This window comes from Triturus cristatus, chromosome 1_2 (assembly GCF_964204655.1).
Source record: "Triturus cristatus chromosome 1_2, aTriCri1.1, whole genome shotgun sequence".
In the NCBI taxonomy this organism is placed as follows: domain Eukaryota; kingdom Metazoa; phylum Chordata; class Amphibia; order Caudata; family Salamandridae; genus Triturus; species Triturus cristatus.
The window spans coordinates 196,095,487-196,116,207 of NC_140580.1; the positions used below are offsets into that span (position 1 = coordinate 196,095,487).

General features: G+C 43.2%; 1 protein-coding gene across 1 annotated transcript in view; it reads right to left on the minus strand.

Moving 5' to 3' along the window:
* SORCS3 (sortilin related VPS10 domain containing receptor 3) overlaps positions 1-20,721 on the minus strand; it is a 2,496,310-nt gene that overhangs the window by 680,959 nt on the left and 1,794,630 nt on the right. Inside the window, exon 7 of the mRNA XM_085603452.1 lies at positions 19,900-20,018. Within this exon, the coding sequence (XP_085459578.1) occupies positions 19,900-20,018 (119 nt within the window). The remainder of the gene's footprint in view (positions 1-19,899; positions 20,019-20,721) is intronic.

Here is a 20,721-nt window from a genome sequence, read left to right on the forward strand (position 1 = left end):
GTAAGTATACACAGTCATAACGCAAATATTTCTTCAAATAAACATGTGGACAAAAATGCCTAAACACATATTTGCCAAGGTCAAACAGTTAGCTCATATGTTCTATCATTGGGCCCCATATCTGTGTGCCCAATTTTTTCCGTTTCACTGACTTCAGACAAAAAAGACTGTATTCCAGATTGAAAATATTATAAAACTTGGCCCACCACATCTCAAACGAAGGGACCTCTCGCTGTAGCCAAAATGACGCTACATATAACCGTGCAACCGCAGCTGCGATAAATATCATATATCTAAACTTATGTGCCGGTTGACCGATTTGTAGATTTTCCCCTATCCCCAATAACATTGTTTCCTTTGTCATGTGAATTTGAGTCCCTGTGATTTCAGACAAAAACATATCTATTTGTAACTTAAATTGTAAAAAGCGAGATGCAGTCATAAAACACATGCACAATGTCAGCTCTCTCCATATTACATCTAAAGCACTTCCCATCATTAGTGCCCGCACCTCATCATCCTCTCTGGTGTATGATACAAGTCAAATATAGTCTTGAAGTGTTGGGCTTTCAGATTTGCTGACATCCAAATTTTTCCTGCAGTGTCAATTGATCGCTGCATACACTCGCCTTCCTGCCCAAGTCGTTGACCCCATTTACCATCTTGAGCAGCCAGATCGTCTGGTTGTGCCTCAATTAATATGGCATACAGTGCCCCTATCCTTGCCCTTTTTTCTAATTGCCTCAACTAACGGAACCATAGTTATCCCCTCCTGCATATGATGTTTAAATAAAAAATCCAGACTTTGCAAGTATTTAAAGAATTCTTTTTCTTGAAGTCCATATCTAAAAGCTAGCCCTGTAAATGATGTTAATACTCCTGCCTCGAATAAGTCTCCTAACTGTTTGATCCCCTTAGCCCTCCAGCTAAACATCCTATAATCCCAAAATATAGCAGGGAATTTAGATGTCGAATTTAACGGCGTACAATAACTAATTTGTGGAATGTCTAACTTTTTCCGTACCAATTTCCAAACCTGGTACGCTGCAAGCACGACCTTAAATAGTGTTGTTTTTTAAATATCTTGGTTCATAAAATTTTACTAAAGAATTTCTGGCTTCTGTCCCTAGCAACATCTGGTATATAGATGGTGCTTCTGCAATCACCACATCTTCCCCAGTCAACAAGATCCGTAGATTTTGAAGTATACATACATAGTAATAAAAAGTGAAATTAGGAACCAACCAGCCCCCCTATCGTGTGGTAGCATCATAAATTTAAACACTGGCCTCGCTTTCCTTTGTCCCCATATGAACCTATCACAGATAGATTGTACCCTCTGCAGTTGTATTTTAGTTAATTCAAGTGGTACCGCACTGAAGTAATACAAACTTTTAGGAAGGACAATCATCTTGAGCACATTGCATCCCCCCACCAACGTGAGGTGCAAACACTCCAATCGATCAAGCTGCTGCTTAATCCCTGAGACTATACTGCCCCAATTTACCTCTATCAAATCCTGCAGGGACATTCTAATTTTGATACCTAAATAGCTGGCTTCGTCAGTTACCCGTTCCTCTCCCGGGCATGCCATATTGGTACACACAATCTGAGTTTTAGTAGAGTTTAATTTATAACCTGAGACCGCCCAAAATTTTTCAGCCAATCTTTCTATCTCAATTATTGCTTGCGCTGGGTCTGACAAGGCCACTGCTATATCATCTACATTAGCTAAGAACCGCACCTGATATTGCCCACAACTCATAGACCGAATACGTTCACTTTGTTTCAACATAACCAAAAAAGAATTCATGTATATAGCGAACAACTACAGAGAAGAAGGACATCCCTGTCTGGTCCCCCTGCTAATATGAACTTGCTCTGATTCCCTGCCCATTACACAGATCCTAGCACATGGTAATTTATACATACTTTGAAAGGCCCTAATATAACCCTGTCCAACCCCCATCTTCCGCATAATGATCCATAAGAATGACCAGGAAACGCGATCAAACGCTTTTTCCGTGTCAAGAAAGATCAGGCCAAACCTGCTCTGAAATACATTAGCATAATCTATAAGAGTAACCACTCGGTATGAATCCGTGTTGGTATAAAGATACCAAAGGTGTAATTACTTGCGCCAACCTGGTGGCAAGTATCTTCGCATATAGTTTACCATCTGCATTTAACAGGGAGATTGGTCTATATGCTCCTGGCAGATTCGTGGGCTTATCCTTCTTTTTGAACACCGCTATATTAGCCTCATCCCAAGATGGAGGCGAATTCCCAGCTTGAGCCTCTTAAGTATTCAACATATCTGTTTTTAATACTTGAAAAAGCGATCGATACAGCTCTAGTGATAGTTTATCTGGTCCTGCCGCTTTCCCATTCGCCAATTTTAGCTTTACAACATGCAATCTTAGTTTGTATTTCCACACCTTCTAGTCCCTGCCTAAGAGCCTGTATCAACTGCTGCACCACATTCCTTAGATCCCCCAGAAGTCGCTGTATCAGAATTTGTCCTTGCTTTTGTTTAACCAATCCATAACTAATTGCTTCTCCACCTATCCCCGCTTTGTGAGTATCCCATACTATAGGTCTAGAGGAGGTTCCCCTATTAACCTCCAAAATGGACTAACACAGATAAGCATATGATCAATAAATGCTTGATCCATTAACAGTTTCCTATTAAACGTGAACACCCTTCCAACCCTCTCCTGACTGAAACTATACAAATCTAACAATAATGGACCATGATCTGCCGTTATCCTAGGCCATACCTGCATTCTAGCTCCAGCAATGAGTGACCTAACCATGAATACATAATCGAGTCTCACCAATTTACGATGGGGATGTGAATAGAAAGTATAACCTGCATCAGGATAGTTTAAAGTCGTCCATACATCTAATAATCCATGATCCTTTAACAACTGCTTTAAAGCTTAGGGTTTTTGACCCATATATTTATTGTTATTATCGTCTAACACATGCCCATCTAAATGGATATTGAAGTCCCCAGACAAGATCAAGGGGGTAGCCCAAAGAGCCATTTCTACATTTAAGGCCTCCAATATAGCAGCTTCATCAAAATTTGACCCATATACTGTACAACTTATCACCCTAGTACCACCCATGATACTTTCAGCAATCGCCCATGTGCCATAGTTGTCTGTCATTATCCTTCCAGTCCCGCAAATCCCACCTCTTGCCAGAATAGCAACCCCCCTGCTAGTAATAGTCTGCCGGGTCGCAACCAGAAGCGTATACCCCATCTCTACGCTTAGCCCAAGGTATGTGCGTCTCTTGAATACATAAGATATCTGGCTTCATTAAACGCAAATCTGCAGCTCCCCTTCGCCTCTTATTGTTATTATTTAAGCCACATACATTAAATGAACATATATGTACCCCACTACCACTCATTTTGCCCAGTATATCTAACCTGGTTTGACTGGCCCCCTGCTGATCTTGGCTTTACAGAATTGTATATAGTTTATATTGGCTAGTATTCCTTTGCTATGGATTGATTTTTTAATTTTTAATGCCCCCCCTGCGTCCCCTTCCCATCCCCGTGCCCCACCCCAGTTCCCTCACTTGACACCCTCGTGCCCTCCACTAAGCCCCCGCCCTCCCTCTGCCCTTTCCCCAATACAAAGGCAATAGGGCTAATGACCCTTGTGATGGAAGGTGAGTATTCCGCCCTGCTGCTCACCGTTCCCCCCCAACTCTTTCCTGGCTCAATTTAAGTCAACACAAAATATTTACTGCCTTATAAGGAGACACTGCCTTATAAGGAGACACTTACTTCCCTCCATTGATAAGAAATTCAGAAAAAAAATTCTTGCCAAAGTTTCCTTGTACCATTACTTTACAGCCAGATACAAAAAGAACTTATTACATAACCAAGGATCTCTTCCAAAAGACTGGAAATAGTCTTTAGATTGAACCTCTGAAGTGAAAAATTATGTTTGCCCCTTACAGAGAACCTTAAGTGTAGCAGGATTTAACAGAAAAACTTGTGCTCCCTTTGCCTGAAAGGGAGTAATCAATTGGCGCAACTACCACTTTTCTCTACTGTATAGTGACAATAATCCGATCTAACAAAAAATTGTGTTCCCTTTCCCATCCTCTTCTTATCTGGTCGTGCCAAGTCATATAGGGCCTGCCGCACCAAAAAATTGTTCAAAGAAATCAGTATCGCCCGTGGTCTCTGTTCAGGTTGTGCTCCTTTCACCACTTGCTTGAATGGAAACCTGTTTGCCCTTTGTACTTCCACAGCCCAATTCCACTCCTTCAATTCAGGGAAAGCCTCTTCGAATAGCTCCACTACAAATTTACGAACGTCTTGCCCCTCAGTCCCCTCAGGCACTCCCAAAAATTCTAAGATTATTTCTACGTAGCCTGTTCTCCAAATCCACAAGCTTAATCTGTACATCCTCTTTGTGAGCATTTAAAGCTTCTGTAGCCTCCTTCTGTGCCTCCATTTGATCTCCCAACACAGAAATTCATGTCTCAGCTTCAGCCATTCTCTCTGTAAAGTCATTACATGTTTTAGCCAATCTTCTAACAGTGTCTTGGAGCTTGCGACAAGCCATATGGGTTTTCATATTCTCCGACTGCGTCTCCACCCTGTGATCTAAGATACATCTGTAGATTGATTCCAGGGAGATTTTATCATCTGGTTTTTCAGTTATCCCACCCACAGCTTGGTCGAACAGATTTACACCTTCAGGGGTCATTGCACCTGATGAGAAAAAGTCCTACTGTGGAGTCTTTGTTACCTCTAACCCAATCCCTCCTTCCTTAGTTACTATTTGCTTACGCTTAGTGATCAGCTCTGGGTTTTCATCCTCCACATTTGTGCTATTCGAATTGCTGCCTACACTTATAAGTGACCCCTGCAAAAAACCATTTTCATGTCCTTGTTCGCCCTCATTATCTGACATATCTGAGTGTTCAGAGAGGGAGAAGAACTTCTCCGCTGAGTCACTTTCCTTGCTTGTGACATCGATCCCATCAGCGGTTACTCCAACCTCTAATTCTGTTAGTTCAGACACCCCTTTATCCTAATGGAGCCCTATTGTCACTCCCATATCCTGAGTGGGAAGGATATGCCCAGACGTGGGTCCCGTGCTCTCCATGCCACTGGAATCAAGCTATCCTGGCTGAAGAGGGGTGAAACCCCGAAACCGGTCCTAGGATGAATGTTTCCAGTCCAGGGAGGACCAGGCTTGGCAGTTCGGGCTGGACTGTTCCCATGAGGCAGAGGGTCAAGACTGATTTGCATATGGCTGGGTTCAAACTGGAAAGGCATGGTGAGCAAAAAAACGATGGATTTAGGCCCAGATCTCTGTACTGGGGTGAATGTATGACATTGTTCTGCATTCTGTCCATCAATTGTTGTTTTTGCATTTGTCACCCTGAGTGGGAAGGGTATGCCCAGACGTGGGTCCCATGCTCTCCATGCCACTGGAATCAAGCTATCCTGGCTGAAGAGGGGTGAAAACCCGAAACCGGTCCTAGGATGCTTGGTTCCAGTCCAGGGAGAACCTGTCTTGGCAGTTCGTGCTGGATTGTTCCCATGAGGCACAGGGTCAAGACTGATTTGAATATGGCTGGGTTCAAACTGGAAAGGCATGGTGAGCAAAAAAACGATGGATTTAGGCCCAGATTTCTGTACTGGGGTGAATGTATGACATTGTTCTGCATTCTGTCCATCAATTGTTGTTTTTGCATTTGTCACCCGAGTGGGAAGGGTATGACCAGACAGGGTCCCGTGCTCTCCATGCCACTGGAATCAAGCTATCCTGGCTGAAGAGGGGTGAAACCCCGAAACCGGTCCTAGGATGCTTGTTTCCAGTCTAGGGAGGACCTGGCTTGGCAGTTCGGGCTGGACTGTTCCCATGAGGCACAGGGTCAAGACTGATTTGCATATGGCTGGGTTCAAACTGGGAAGGCATGGTGAGCAAAAAAACGATGGATTTAGGCCCAGATCTCTGTACTGCGGTGAATGTATGACATTGTTCTGCATTCTGTCCATCAATTGTTGTTTTTGCATTTATCACCCGAGTGGGAAGGGTATGCCCAGACGTGGGTCCCGTGCTCTCCATGCCACTGGAATCAAGCTATCCTGGCTGAAGAGGGGTGAAACCCCGAAACCAGTCCTAGGATGCTTGTTTCCAGTCCAGGGAGGACCTGGCTTGGCAGTTCGGGGTGGACTGTTCCCATGAGTTACAGGGTCAAGACTGATTTGCATATGGTTGGGTTTAAACTGGAAAGGCATGGTGAGCAAAAAAACGATGGATTTAGGCCCAGATCTCTATACTGGGGTGAATGTATGACATTGTTCTGCATTCTGTCCATCAATTGTTGTTTTTGCATTTGTCACCCCGAGTGGGAAGGGTATGCCCAGACGTGGGTCCAGTGCTCTCCATGCCACTGGAATCAAGCTATCCTGGCTGAAGAGGGGTGAAACCCCGAAACCGGTCCTAGGATGCTTGTTTCCAGTCCAGGGAGGACCTGGCTTGGCATTTCGGGGTGGACTGTTCCCTTGAGTTACAGGGTCAAGACTGATTTGCATATGGTTGGGTTTAAACTGGAAAGGCATGGTGAGCAAAAAAACGATGGATTTAGGCCCAGATCTCTGTACTGGGGTGAATGTATGACATTGTTCTACATTCTGTCCATCAATTGTTGTTTTTGCATTTGTCACCCCGAGTGGGAAGGGTATGCCCAGACGTGGGTCCAGTGCTCTCCATGCCACTGGAATCAAGCTATCCTGGCTGAAGAGGGGTGAAACCCCGAAACCGGTCCTAGGATGCTTGTTTCCAGTCCAGGGAGGTCCTGGCTTGGCAGTTCGGGCTGGACTGTTCCTATGAGGCACAGGGTCAAGACTGATTTGCATATGGCTGGGTTCAAACTGGAAAGGCATGGTGAGCAAAAAGCGATGGATATAGGCCCAGATCTCTGTACTGGGGTGAATGTATGACATTGTTCAGCGTTCTGTCCATCAATTGTTGTTTTTGCACTCCCATATCAACGGCACTAATAATAGCAGACTGTTCGGGTTCTGTTAAACAATGCATATCATCCTTTCCCAATATGTCCTTCCCCTGCTCATCATCTGTTAGAATTCCTCCTGCTTCTTCTTCCTCTAATGTAGTTTTAGGCACCTGTGACGTTATTGGCTTTTTTCTGGATGCCGCCTGGAATATCTGGGGGACTTTTTTAATCGTAAGTTCTTGCTCACCTCCTTGCATAGAATTTTCCATATCCCCTCCTGCTACGTCTCTAGCACTGTGCCCTGCAAGGAATGGTCGAGTCCCCGACATAACTTTGCTTGTTTTCCCAACACGGGCAGCTTTGGGAGGCATGTCGATCCGTATCAGCTATTACTAGTGTGCAAAATCACCAAGCACTTACTTCTTACAGCCAGGAGTAACCGGTAATATTCACCACCACTACTTAACCTTGCTGACCTCCCCTCTCCACGCTCCAGGCTCTTCAGGCTCCTCGCTACTACTGCCGGCTCTGCCGATACCGTATGCTTGCCGGTTGCTCCTCCGGCACCACCTCTGCGTTTCTGCTTGGTCTCTTTCACAGCATTACCGCGATGTTACCAGCCGGGGACCCATGATGTGCGCCGTTGCTTCACTGCTCTTTACACTGCTGGTCCACAGCCTCTGCCGTTTGACACACAGGAATGCCGAATCGCCCAAACCTCCGCCTCCGCCACCGCTCCCAGCACCTTGATGCTCGCTGCCGTTGATCCACTCCGATCTTCAACCTCCACAGGTGCACGCTACAGGTGAGCGTGCCTTACCCTACTGCGTGGAGCCTTTGCACAGTGTTTCCACAGTTCTCTGCGTTGTAAAGATCTCTCAATGCTTTTTTCCGTCTTTTTCCAATTGTAGATCCAATCCATACTTTCGTTTGCTTCTACCTTGTAAACTGTTCCGACTTCTCGACCCTTGGTCAAAGAAAATATACAGGGTGGGTGAGCACCATGGGGAGTTACTCACACACACGTCCAGCCAGTGGACGCCATCTTGCTGTCTAGTATCCCATGCTTTGTGCATTTACAATGTATATTTTCTGTGCCAGTGAGATAATAACAAATTTAATTTTTGAGATGTGATATAAGTGGTTCTTTCCACTATTGCAGCTGCACTTTTAGAGTTATATATTAATATTATTAAATGATTGTAGTAACAACATTTTGTTAATTACCTTTAATATTTAAATGTGCATTGCATGTTTTTACATTTTATACTTACAAATTTGATGTCATTTATTGGGTTTTATTTAAAAAAAATGGCACAGGTGCATGGTCATTGCAGGTTTCAGTTTAAAGTTTTGTTAGAATTATATGTTTAAAAATCAGATTTTTATTTTATAAATATTCTCATTTATTTCTATGGTCTATTGTTTGATAGTTTTATGAATAAGCAATACAGGGGTTTTGGTCTTTTACCTCCAAAGTTGCTGCTCGTTTATTAATGGCTGTTTTTTTAAGGGACCTTATAATACCTTACAAAGGCTTTTTAATGACATTTTCTAGAGCTGTGTGGTGTCATAGAAGGGGCAGATGAACCATCAATCATGTTTTTAATGTTGTGAGGGAAACAGGGAGTGCAGCATCATTCAACAAAATACACAACATGTCTCCCGGGTAACTAAATCCATGACCCCTGGAGAGCATATAGCACTTTGAGCTGTAGCTGTATGCTGTTTAGCTGGAGTGCAGGACCCCAATGTGGTGGGTTCTACGGCTCATTTTGTGGCTTGAAAAAAAGTTACAAGAACATTTCAAAGACATGTCGATGTTTTTTTTAATAGGGTTCACAAAGAAATATCACAACCACTTTTATTAAACAATGCAATAAGAGCATTTATATAATGTACATTTAAGTATAGTTATTGTTGACATTTTTTAACAAAAATAATAGGTGTGCTTCATACATGCTAATATGCTTACCCCATCATAAAATCAATTTGCCCACTTTTTATATTTTGGTGTTCTGACTCTTTGAAAAAGCAAGTAGGTCTACCTTACTTTAAAATGGCACCGTTTATATTGTAACAACGCATAATTAGCTATGTGCACCTGCAGGGGTTTTGGTGCCAGGTCGTTTGCCCACCCTCCTACTGCACACATCAAAAGGGGGGTTGGGCGAAGGGCCTGAACTCACGCTTGGGGTTGGCATTACGCATGCTAATAAAAAATATCACTTTAGGTTAAAAACAATTCCAGAAATTCATTGAAAAAACCCAAAAGTTAACGTGGCGTTATAATTAAGTATGGTAATATTTTCCTACTTGGCATTAAGAAAATCCTTAGAAACTCTGAGAAAAAACAAAGGTTAAAGGGACTTTAAAGGTTGGTGAAAATGGCAGTTAAAACATACAATTTTAAACAAACAAATCCAATGACATTCACCAGTCATAGTTATCTCAAGTAGCTGTAAACTTTGTCCTAAAGTAACTATAACTCATGTGAATGTCATGCATTGTTTAAGAACGCACATATCACTGATGAAATGTTGTATGACATGTTTGATAAAATTGCTGCGAAATCTAAAATGACATCATTATTTGCAACACCGTCCATTGAGGGGTTGCGGGCTACAGTTACTTCAGGGCACGAGTAATAGTTACTTGAGGTAACTATAATTGGTGAATTTCAAAAGTTTTTTTAATTTAAAATGGTATGGTTTAACAGATATTTTCACTTACTATAGTGTCTCTTTTAATTTAGATTTTTCAGTGAAAGAATCTACATAGATGTTCTTTTAACCCCTTGCATGCCCGCCCCTTTCCCCGCCCAGTGCCGCGCTTTGTATTAGCGGGCGGAGTTCATGACGAGCTGGACTCGTCATGGGCACAGCGCCACCGCAGCCCATGACGAGTCCAGCTCGTCATGGGCACTGAAGGGGTTAACTATGTTGATGTTATGTTTCAATATATATTTATTTTTTCATCAGATTTATTGCATGCGTTAATTTATTTTTGAAAATTATGGTTTACTGTTAGATACCTTTTTTGTTTAATATTGATTTGCTATATTCTATTTACTCCTCTTTGGTGCCGATTCCGATCCGTTAAAAATAATTTGCGTACGACCCGTATCCGTATTTTTTTACGTACGAGTCGTACAAGTACCGTACAAACTGCCAAGTACGATTCGTACGTGAAAAATATCTACGAATAGCGTCGGGAAAAGTCTACGAGAGTGCGTCGGAAAGTTTTTACGGCCGAATATCGTCGGGAAAAGTGTACGACACGTCCCCGGACAGTTTTACGTACGATTCGTAAAACTGAAGTCCGAGCGCACAAGTACGATCGTAAAACGTCCCGTACGGAGCGAACTGTGCACCACCCCTACCCCGGGCACACCTGGGCGAGGGGTACGAGTCGCACGGCCCCACCCCTGCTCCCCACCCCTCCCACATATATCCACACCATACCCCCAGCCCCCCATGTACGCACCGTACCCCAGCACCCATACGTGTACGCGCCGTACCCCACCTCCGTACCACAGCCCCGTACCTGTACGCACCGTACCCCCACCCCCCCAGTATGAACGGTGCATACCCCCACTCCCGTATGTACGGTGCGTACCCCCCGCATGTACGGTGAGTACCCCCCGTATGTACGGTGCATACCCCCACCCCCGTATGTACGGTGCGTTGGGGGTACGCACCGTACATACGGGGGTGGGGGTATGCACCGTATATGCGGGGGGTACGCACCGTACATACGGGGGTGGGGGTACGCACCATACATGCAGGGGGTACGCACTGTACATACGGGGGTGGGGGTACGCACCGTACATGCGGGGGGTACGCACCGTACATACGGGGGTGGGGGCACGGAGCGTACATGTATGGGTGCTGGGGTACGGTGCGTACATGGGGGGGCTGTGGGTACGGTGCGGACGTGTATGGATGGGGGTACGGTGCGTATCGGGCCCCCTTTTCGTCGTGCATCGTGGCATACTTAGCTTTTCTGGCACTTTTTGGGTCCCGTAAAAATATTGCCGTGCGAAGTGCTGTGGGTACGAATCATACTTGTTGATCCGTAAAACGCTGCCTGACTCCATGCGAATGTCGCGTACGCGGTGTCCCGGATCGGAATTGTGGGTATATTTTAGCCGGTCGGTGTTTATACGATTCGTACGGAAATGGTGTTTCTGTACAAATCGTACTTGCGGGTTTGTAAGGTGGTTTTCCCGGGTACGAGTCGGACGGTGAAAACGCTCCGTCCGACAGTTCGTACCCGGGTTTTACAGGATCGGAATCGGCACCTTTGTGTTAATATATTAAATAAATACAATTTTATATTTATTGTTTTACTTTGTATTTTTGTCATTGTAAAATATTTGTTATATGGAATATAGTTATGTTTTTGTATATTCTAAATGATAGTTTTTTAATCAACATTTCTTTTATATTTGGGTAGTATTCTATATGTTTAAGGTTCTTTTCGTGTTTAAGTTTAGGCTGATTATATTTTTGTGAACAATATTTCTTGGCAGCAGTTTTGTAAATTGAATTGTTGTGGTCCAGGTTATGCTATACACCTCTTACTCAGCACTGCAAGCAAGTAACACTAACCAACTTGAAATATTACAATGGGGTTAAATCAAATTTCCAATTATAGTATTAATTGTGGCTCAGTTCAACGGCTCTCCTGTTTAATAACTTAGAGTCATGAAAAATAACAGAATTTGATTTGATGGCTTTGTTTCATCTGTTTGTACATATTTCGATAGAGAATATGATGTTTCACACCAATTTTTGAATGATGGGACTTTTGAGAACTAATACTGTTAAAAGATAATACTGGAAGTGATAGATTTAAAATGCATGCTTTATTTCACTCTATATGTGATATCAACATATTACCATGCCCATATTCCAAATCTTAAAAGAAATATTAGTATAAGAATAGAAAAATGACAAAACAAATGGCTTTGATATCAGCACCTATAACTACATTAAATCTAATAATCATACAATTGGCTTGGAACATAGCAATATTTGTTCTCTGTTGATGAATGCTAATGGAAATGCATACAAGGTCCACAATAACAAGTGCAAGGAATAATGACTGTTTTGATGAGCTGATGATCCAGTCATCGTAGAAAATGAGAGAATTTTGGAAACAATACTTATCACAAATGTATCATGAATCAAGGTAAAGCATGAAAGCAGTGTCTTAGAGTTATATGTCAATTGTCTTGTTAAGCTGAGATAACAAAAACAATTTACAGTACCCAGCAAGGACTCAGAATGAGTGAACAAGATGAATTTATTCAAGACGCGTCACAAAGCCCTGCATGGATTGGACCAAGGATTACGGTGGAAAGACCTTCTGCATATGAAGGAGGATTTCAGGGTAAAAAGTATCAAAAGTAGATTAAGTACTGAGGTTAATTATTGAGGACAAGCCAATCCACTAAACTCATAATTGTATGTTTTTGTATATTTTCGGGGACCTCTACAGGTACAGTACAGGTACAGATACAATACTAGTGTGACCTCCTAGTAAAATCTTTCAAACTTAGAGCCTGATTTAGATATCGACGGACGGGTTACTCCATCTCAACGGGGACGGATATCCTGTCTGCCATAATCTAAATCCTATAGGATATTATGGGATTTCTGTTTCAGCGTATTGGATATCCATCCCCGTTGTGACAGAAGTACGCCAACCGCCGTTATCTAATCAACCCCTTATATATATTTGTACATGCTCAATTAGCAGCCTATTGATTGGCACTCAATGAGGTGTTGACCAAAACTTGTTACTGACTGCACTTTTATTTCATTTTGCTCCTGAGCATTTAATACTGTGGTGTACAAAGTGTTTTTCTCTGCATAGTTTAACCCCTTGTGTGCTTCAGACGGCCCCCGGCCATCCGTCATCATGGTGGGCGTGTGCGGAGGACGGCCGGGGGCTGTCCGAACTCCGCCCACTCAGTAAAACGGCCACACAGTTCGGAAAGGGTTAACAAACGTTTTCATTGTCTCCCTTCACTGATAGGTTACCTGGTTTCCATGTTTGTCCTTCCTTTCCCCCGAGGGAAGATTTTTTCCACAGTGTGCGATCATTTCAACTACGTAGAAAGACCATTTTCACTCTAATCAAACCCAGCCAATTTGGAAAGGTTTACCAGATATCTTATTTGCAAGATTTTGCAAAGCTTTCCTAAGCACAATGTCAAGCACTTGCACAAAGTTTATTTGCATATTTCCCTTTTACAGAGGGATCTTTGCACAACAACATATCACGGACAAGTAACAACCACTGTTTTCTTAAAAGCACATCTGAAGCAGAAACATGTTCTTCATATTAACTAAGGATAGATTCAATACAAAAATCATGCTTTTGTTAAATTAGTGGCAAAAAAAAAAGTTCTGTTGCTTTATATAGAAGAGACCATTCCATTTATGTTATTTCCAATGTCAGGCAATGAACCAGACCTGGTGGTAGTTTGGTTCTTGTGTCGTTTATTCCCAGAATTGGCCTTTTTTAAGGACAGTGCAGCGTATGACACTCAAGTACTGATGTCAGATGCCTTGGAGGCATATTCCAGAAGTACCATATTATCTCAAAAATTCTAAAATTAAATTCCAAAGATTGGCTGACCTATTAAAAAAATTACTAAATTGGGCCCAAAAAGCATCAATTTAACTTGGAAGGGTAGGTGACAAACACAAATGTGTCATATGAGGAGAAATTGAAGATAGTGATGAAAGTTTTTTGGAATATTATCAAAATCTTCAGAAAGAAAACAAGAGCTTTCTTTCAGTAAAGAGGAATACTGGCTTGCTTCCTAAGGACACCAAAGCACAACACTATTCAACTGCAGTGCATCCTGAAAGACTAACCAAATTCACTGCAATGCATTTAAGAGATGTTAAGCCTACAAAGTTCACTGAACCTAGCCATCCCCATTGCACTAAATCCTAGAAGCACACATCCATTACACTGCTCAATAGTATATTGTATGATGACTTTCAGAAGTGCTTGCAGTTGCAAGTCACTCTATGGACATTAGCACCCTCAACACACTGCAGCCTGAAAATACCAACTCACCACACTGCACTCTCTTTCAAGCTCACCTCAAAGCATACTTGGGACATCAATGAGCAACATGAAAAATTGTTTCCTAGAGAAAGAGTCCTACCCAGTTATCTCATCGTTATTGGAGGGTGGCATGTGCATCTTGACTACCACATATGTCTTTCAGTGTAGAAGTAGTAGGAAAGATTTAAGTAAGAGCTGCTAAGATGGTTGGTCATACTTTGATCTTTTTCCGTATTTGTTACAGCTTGATGAACTGATTAGCATCTTCCCTTTTTTCTGATTAATTTTTGTATATTAACTTGTAAACCAATGAAACAGGATGGTAACAAAAGATGTTACAATAACAAATATGAACATATAAGCTCCGAGTTGAACCGAGTTGCTACTGCTGCCTCTGCTTCTCCCATAAGGGATTTCTAGGTTCTCATTAAGGAAATGGTGTACAGGTGAAAAACAAATGAAAACGTGCAAATCCATTTGCATTCTCCTTCTGCTGCAATAATTATTGTATGGTGGCACAAACGAAATCTACATCAAGATAAACTGTTTTAATATATTAAGAAATAAGGAAAACATATGTTCTCCACTTTTCAAATGCAAAAGACATGAGTTACAACTGGTGACCTCAAAAATCAAACTTTTATGAACTAACCTATTACTGCAAAGGTCAGTTTGCAAACTTCTTTACTTGTCAAAGTTGTGACCAATATTTTACAACCAGTTTTTGTACATCTGGCCCTAAAATCTAGGAGATGCATGAGGCATGGCTTCTTTCTTATGAGGGAAAGGTGTGGGTAAGCGATGAAGCAAACATTTGGTCAATGGCTCATAGTGGGGCTTGGCTACATAAAGGTAGTGAGTAGTATTTATATTGTAGACAGTGATAAACTACTGGTTTATTTTAACAGCTGAATTACATAACTTGTGTAAAGTCACCCATAGTTTGTCACTTGCGGACATCTCAGTTTTAGTGCAAGAAACAATTATGTGAAGTGTTAGCACTGTTGGCATTTCAAACTTATGTTTATGCTTATGGCTACTTGTTAACACTGTAATTGTATTGTCTGAGATAAGAGCTTTTTGTGTTTGTGCTTTAAACAGTCTGTGCTGAGCGTACTTTCACAATTAATACATAGGACCGTAAAATAGATTTTGCCTTTATAACATCAGATTGTAATTGTTCTGCTGACAGTTCAAACACTAGACTCCGCTCATAGCATTTAAAACAGGGCCGGCTTTAGCGCTGGTGGCGCCCTGTGCGACAATGTCTGTTGCCGCCCCCCCAATGGCCACCTCTGCCACGGATTCCCTCACTAGCACCCTTTAACAGTGCCATTTGGATTTATAGCACCACTCATACCAGTGTAAGGTGTCAGAGCACTTTACACCACACACACATTGCACAGAGACAATCATATTTGTGTATATCAGTGTATATGTCATCGATACTGCTAGGCAATATAGTTTGAGTCCTTATTCTGGAAAAGCACAAAATCAGAATTTAAAACGTAACATCGTTAGGGGTTCTCTTTCATAATAAGAATTGTTTTCTACTCAAATGAACCCTTTTCACAAGATTAGGATGATGAAAGAGTGGGCAGAAAAAACGTATAGCTCTAACATTTACCTTGCAGTTTACATGCAGCTCTAGCATGATAGTTAATAGTCAATGTTCTATATTAGGGTTTTGACTTAAAAATGACAAGTAACAAAAGGATCTAGCTTACAGAAGTAGCAACCCCCAAACCTTTTTACATTATATGCACTTCTTTATTTGCATGATACATGTTCTTAGCAGGAGGCATCGTAACCCTCTGCACTACCCTAGAATGAGTCAAAACTTCCACTAGACAAACCTCTGGTCTCTTTCCAGGAAGACCATTAATCACCGGATTTATCTTGACATTTTAATTGATGTGTGAAAATTTCTGTGAGGCCAGGAACGCGGCAGCAGGTGCTTTTGAAATGATAGTATACATTTTCAAAAATGATTTTTGTACTAATACTGAGTGTATCAATTTATGCTTTACAAATGTCTACAGCTGTGTGAAATTATAATTAGGGGTGTGTGAAATGGAGCCTGTGAGACATTTACTATACCTGCACAAACAAAAGTACTGTTTTGCACTTAAAATAAAGAAAATGCATTACTTCCTTGAGATGACTAAGTGTTTAGCAATCGAAGCTGCCTTAGAAGTGTTTATGAGGGCTTATTCGAAGCTTCAAGCCCAGTAATGGCTCTAGGAGGCCAGATATGGTCCTTTGAATGTCAACCTCTGTCACTCGGTTGGCACAGATTACAAGAATGGGCAGTACTCAGATGGGTCTTGGTGAAGCGCTTTGAGATCTGGGGACTGTGCTTCGACTTGACATTTTGGAAAGTGTCACAGGACAGGTTCCCACAGACCTGTGGAGGGCTTCCCTGCTTGGGCGGGTTAAGAATCTTTGACCAGGCCTTGGGTCAGAGCTGCAGTTGGCCCTTGGATAGAAGTCCTTGTCGTGGGATCCATTTTCCAGCCTACTATTTTGCAAAGTAACAAGAATGGGGCTCTGCAGCATCTGGGAGGGCTCCCCAGCTTGGCTGGGTTAAGAAGTTCTGACCAAGCCCCAGATCAGACCTCCGTCTGGCCGAGAAGGTGGTAGCTCCCAGCCCAGGACTCCTTTCTCTGGCCAGCTGTGTCTCAAAGCACCCGGAAAGGTGGCCTGCAACCTTAGGGAGGTCTCCCCTGCCTGTCTGCATTAAGAAGTTATGACCACGCACCAGTCAGAGCTCTGGCTGGTCCAGGCTAGAAGCCCCTGGCCTTGGGCTATATTCTCCTGTTCCCATGTTCCAAGTTCCCAGGATGGGGTCCTGCAGGCCCAGATAGGCTCCTCTACTAGGTTGCATTAAAAAGCTTTGACCAGGCCCCCGATCAGGGCTCTGGCTGGCACTGGGGTGGAAACACCTGGACTTGGACTCAGTTCTCTGGCTCACTGTGTCACTGATAGCCCAAAACAGGGTCCCACAGGCCCGAGGAGGTCTCCCCTTGCTGTGTGGGTGAAGAAGCTCTGACCACGCCTTGAGTCAGGGCTCCAGCTGGCACTGGGGTGGTAGCTCCAGCTCTGGGGTCAGTTCTCTGACCTGCTATCTCTTAATGTATTCAGGAAGAGAACCCTCAAGCCCGGCAAGATCTCCACTGCCTGTGTGGCTTAAGAAGCTCTAAGTGGGACCCCAGGTCAGAGCTCTGGCTCAGCCTGTAATGAAAGCCACCAGCCCTGTTCTCTGGGCTGCCATGTCTCAAAGTGACCAGGAAGTCTTAAGAAACTTTGACTGAGCTCCCAGCCAGAGCTCCATATGGCCCTGGGGTGGAAGCCTCCACCCCTGGTCTCTGTTCATGATGGGCCAAAGCCCATTGTGTCTCAAAGTGCCCAAGACAGGGTCCCAAAGGCTCAGGGAGATTGCCCCTGCCTGTCTGGGTTAAGAATCTCTGACTGGGTCCCAGGTCAGACCTCCTGCTGGTAGTGAGGTAGAAACTCCAGGCCTTGTCCTTAATTCTATGGCCGGCCATACCTCAAAGTGCTGAGAACGGGGTGCCACCAAGGCCTGTCTGGGTTTAGTAGCTCTTGACAGTCCAGGGGTCAGAACTGCAGCTGGCTCTGGGGTGGAACCCCAGGTCCTGTGCTCCGTACTCCAGCTCGTTGTGTCTCAAAGTGCCTTGGAGTGGGTCCCACTAGTCTGGGAAGACCTTCTCTGCCTGTCTGGTTTAAGAAGCTCTAAACAGGCCCTGGGGTGGAAGGCCATGTCCATGGGCCCTGTTCTCAGGCCTTCTGTGTCACCTCGAGCTCGGAAAAGGGTCCAGCAGGCCAAGGGAATTGTCCCGAGCCTCCCTGGGCTAAGAGGCTTTGCTACAGGCCCTGACCAGAAATCTAGCTGGCCCTGGTGGAGGAGGGGGGGGAGCCCCTGGCCATGGACTCTAGTTACCAGCCTCCCAAGTCTCAAACTTCCTGGGTCCTGGGTTGTGATCTCATAAGTCCGGGGAGCTCTCCCCTGCCTGTCTCACTGAAGAAGCTTTAACCAGACACCGGTCAGAGCTCCTTTGATTTTTCTTAAAGATTGTCTTTGGGGACATTAGCAGATACAAATACCCTGGCCAATTCACTTCTTTTCTTTATTTTTTTAAATAGCATCTTGTTACTTTATTTCACTAAAACACACTGATCCTGCAGAGTTCTATGGTGTCACATTGTCCTCTGATAAGATGATTTCTGGAAAGGTCCCATACCACCCTCAGGCCCCACTTTCTCTCTCTTGGTGATTCCTCTATGTCAGATGACACATGGTGCTCTCTGCATCAGTCCTTGCTTGGGGAGAGTGGGGGGTGCATTAGGGAAAAAAACACACACAGAGCAAGAACATACATGCAATTCCATTGAGTGCTGGAACAAAAAGAGGTCCCCTAATATGAGCATTGGAAAGATACAAGTCAGGATGGTAAAGAGGTTATGCTCCAGGGGAGAGACAAACAGAAGAGGAAAGCAATCCATCAAATGAGAAGCAAGCAAGCAAGCAAATAAGAGTGACACAGCCAATCAATATTAAGCAATGGGTGGCCCGTAAGTTCTCTGTAAGCCGACAGTAGGTATTTCGCACCCAAGCATACCCTGTCTCTCTGTCAGTCTGAAAGGCAAGACCCAAAGGAAGCTAAACCTGGGTAATTTTGCGCTCATAAACCGAGCTATCTGGAGATAATATTCATATACCTTATTTGATGCAAACCTTGCAGGCTCAGCATACATAACTATACTTTGCTTGCATTAGGCTAGTCTAATGTTATGCCATTGCCCTCAAATACATCAAAGCAAATGTTCAAAACAATTTGCATCTTTTACGATCCACCTCGTGTTCAGCAGCCAACATTTTCCGCACACATTACAGACCAAAGTGATTCTCGCGGGAGTCTGAACAGGCCACAGTAAGCAGTCATTTTCCATTTTGACTATGCATATTTATAAATGAAGTCTGCCATTGCAATTACCAAACTAATTACGTACATTAATTTTTAATCACAAGATACATATTCCACCCTTGACGCATTATGTTCGTACTAGCAAATGATATATGTGAACATTTCCAATAGCAAACATGTGTTTATGTGGGTTGTAAGGGTGAGGACTCAGCGGAGTGCGTATTAGAATACGCCGTACTGTTTAATGTAGATTTAAAAGTTAAGTATTGTATTTCTGAGCAGGTGGAAACTACGCAATTATCCTTTTGTATTCACTTGATAATTATGCAGAGTGAAAAAAAATTTTTATCAGCAAATAGTCTGGGCCAGTAACACCTCCCGGCCTCTGCATTACTCTTTAATTATTGTTTATACGTATCTTGAACAGGGCTAAATTGCTAGGAAAAGACGATTGTGCAAAACAGCTTTTTTTCGCTTTCGCAATTAAAGCGCCCTCTTGGGTAAGAACTGTGCACGTTCCTGGCGGCTCAGAGAGGAGGGTAGATTTATCCCAGCAGACTCGCCATGATAGATTAAGCACTCAACGAAAACCAGAGCTTGATTTTGTGTTGATTATCCATAACATTCCCTGGCAGCCATCCACACACTCTTATTGGTAGTGATGCTAAGCATCTGCCACTGATATTTATATTCAGGGCTTTTTTTACTCGTGCTGTGTTTTTTTTTAAATTACAGCTCTTATTTCTACCAGAAGGTTGTGGGCGTGATGAAGCGACAGGCATTCTTTATCCCAGTTATCTGCAACACGCCAATTTAAAGGAAAAAATAAGTGCAAAATAATCAGCATTTTCGTGCCTACCTGAATGAAGATATATTCATCTTGTACGACCAAAGAGCTAACATCTATGGGTCTGGAAAACGGTCCACTCTTGGTAGTCTCTGAGCATTCTTGAATCCTGCACGTTAGATAGTGTGCATCTGAGGGGTGAGAAACAACATATGTGTCATTGCCAAATAAAAAGGTTGCCCATGAACAGATTTATGCCCTCAATGTTATAAATTGGGTTACTAGTTGACTGGTCAACCCACAACCACAATCCTAGTCAGGGTAAAGCACAACCAAACACCAAATTAACCTGTGCTCATCTGATATATCTCTTTGAAACGCAAGCTTTCGATCGCATGCCATTACAATGTGGTCGTTACAACAACCGCGTTCTTACAACGCGAACCATTACATCACACATTACAACGACTTGCTGTAGGGGGCGCGCTGGATTTAGGAATAGTTAAATTTACTATTCCTACTCCAGTTTGTGCAACAGCAGGGAAGGTGCTGGATTGTAAATCCAAGACCTTCTGCCCCCTACAACAAGTCATTGTAACGACTTGCGATGTAATGGTTTGCGTTATAAAAGCGCAGTCGTAGTAACGACGCGTTGTAATGGCATGCTATCTAAAGCATGCATTGTAAATGCTGTTTCCCCTGCTCACCCCCTAGTAGCTTGGCATAGAGCAGTCAGGCTTAACTTAGACGCAATGTGTAAAGTATTTGATCAACACTACAAACAGTAAAACAGTGAAATCGACAAACAAAAATATCCCAAACCAGTTACAAAATTGAGCTTAATTTTAACCTCTTCAATGCCCATGACGAGCTGGTCTCGTCATGGGCCGCGGT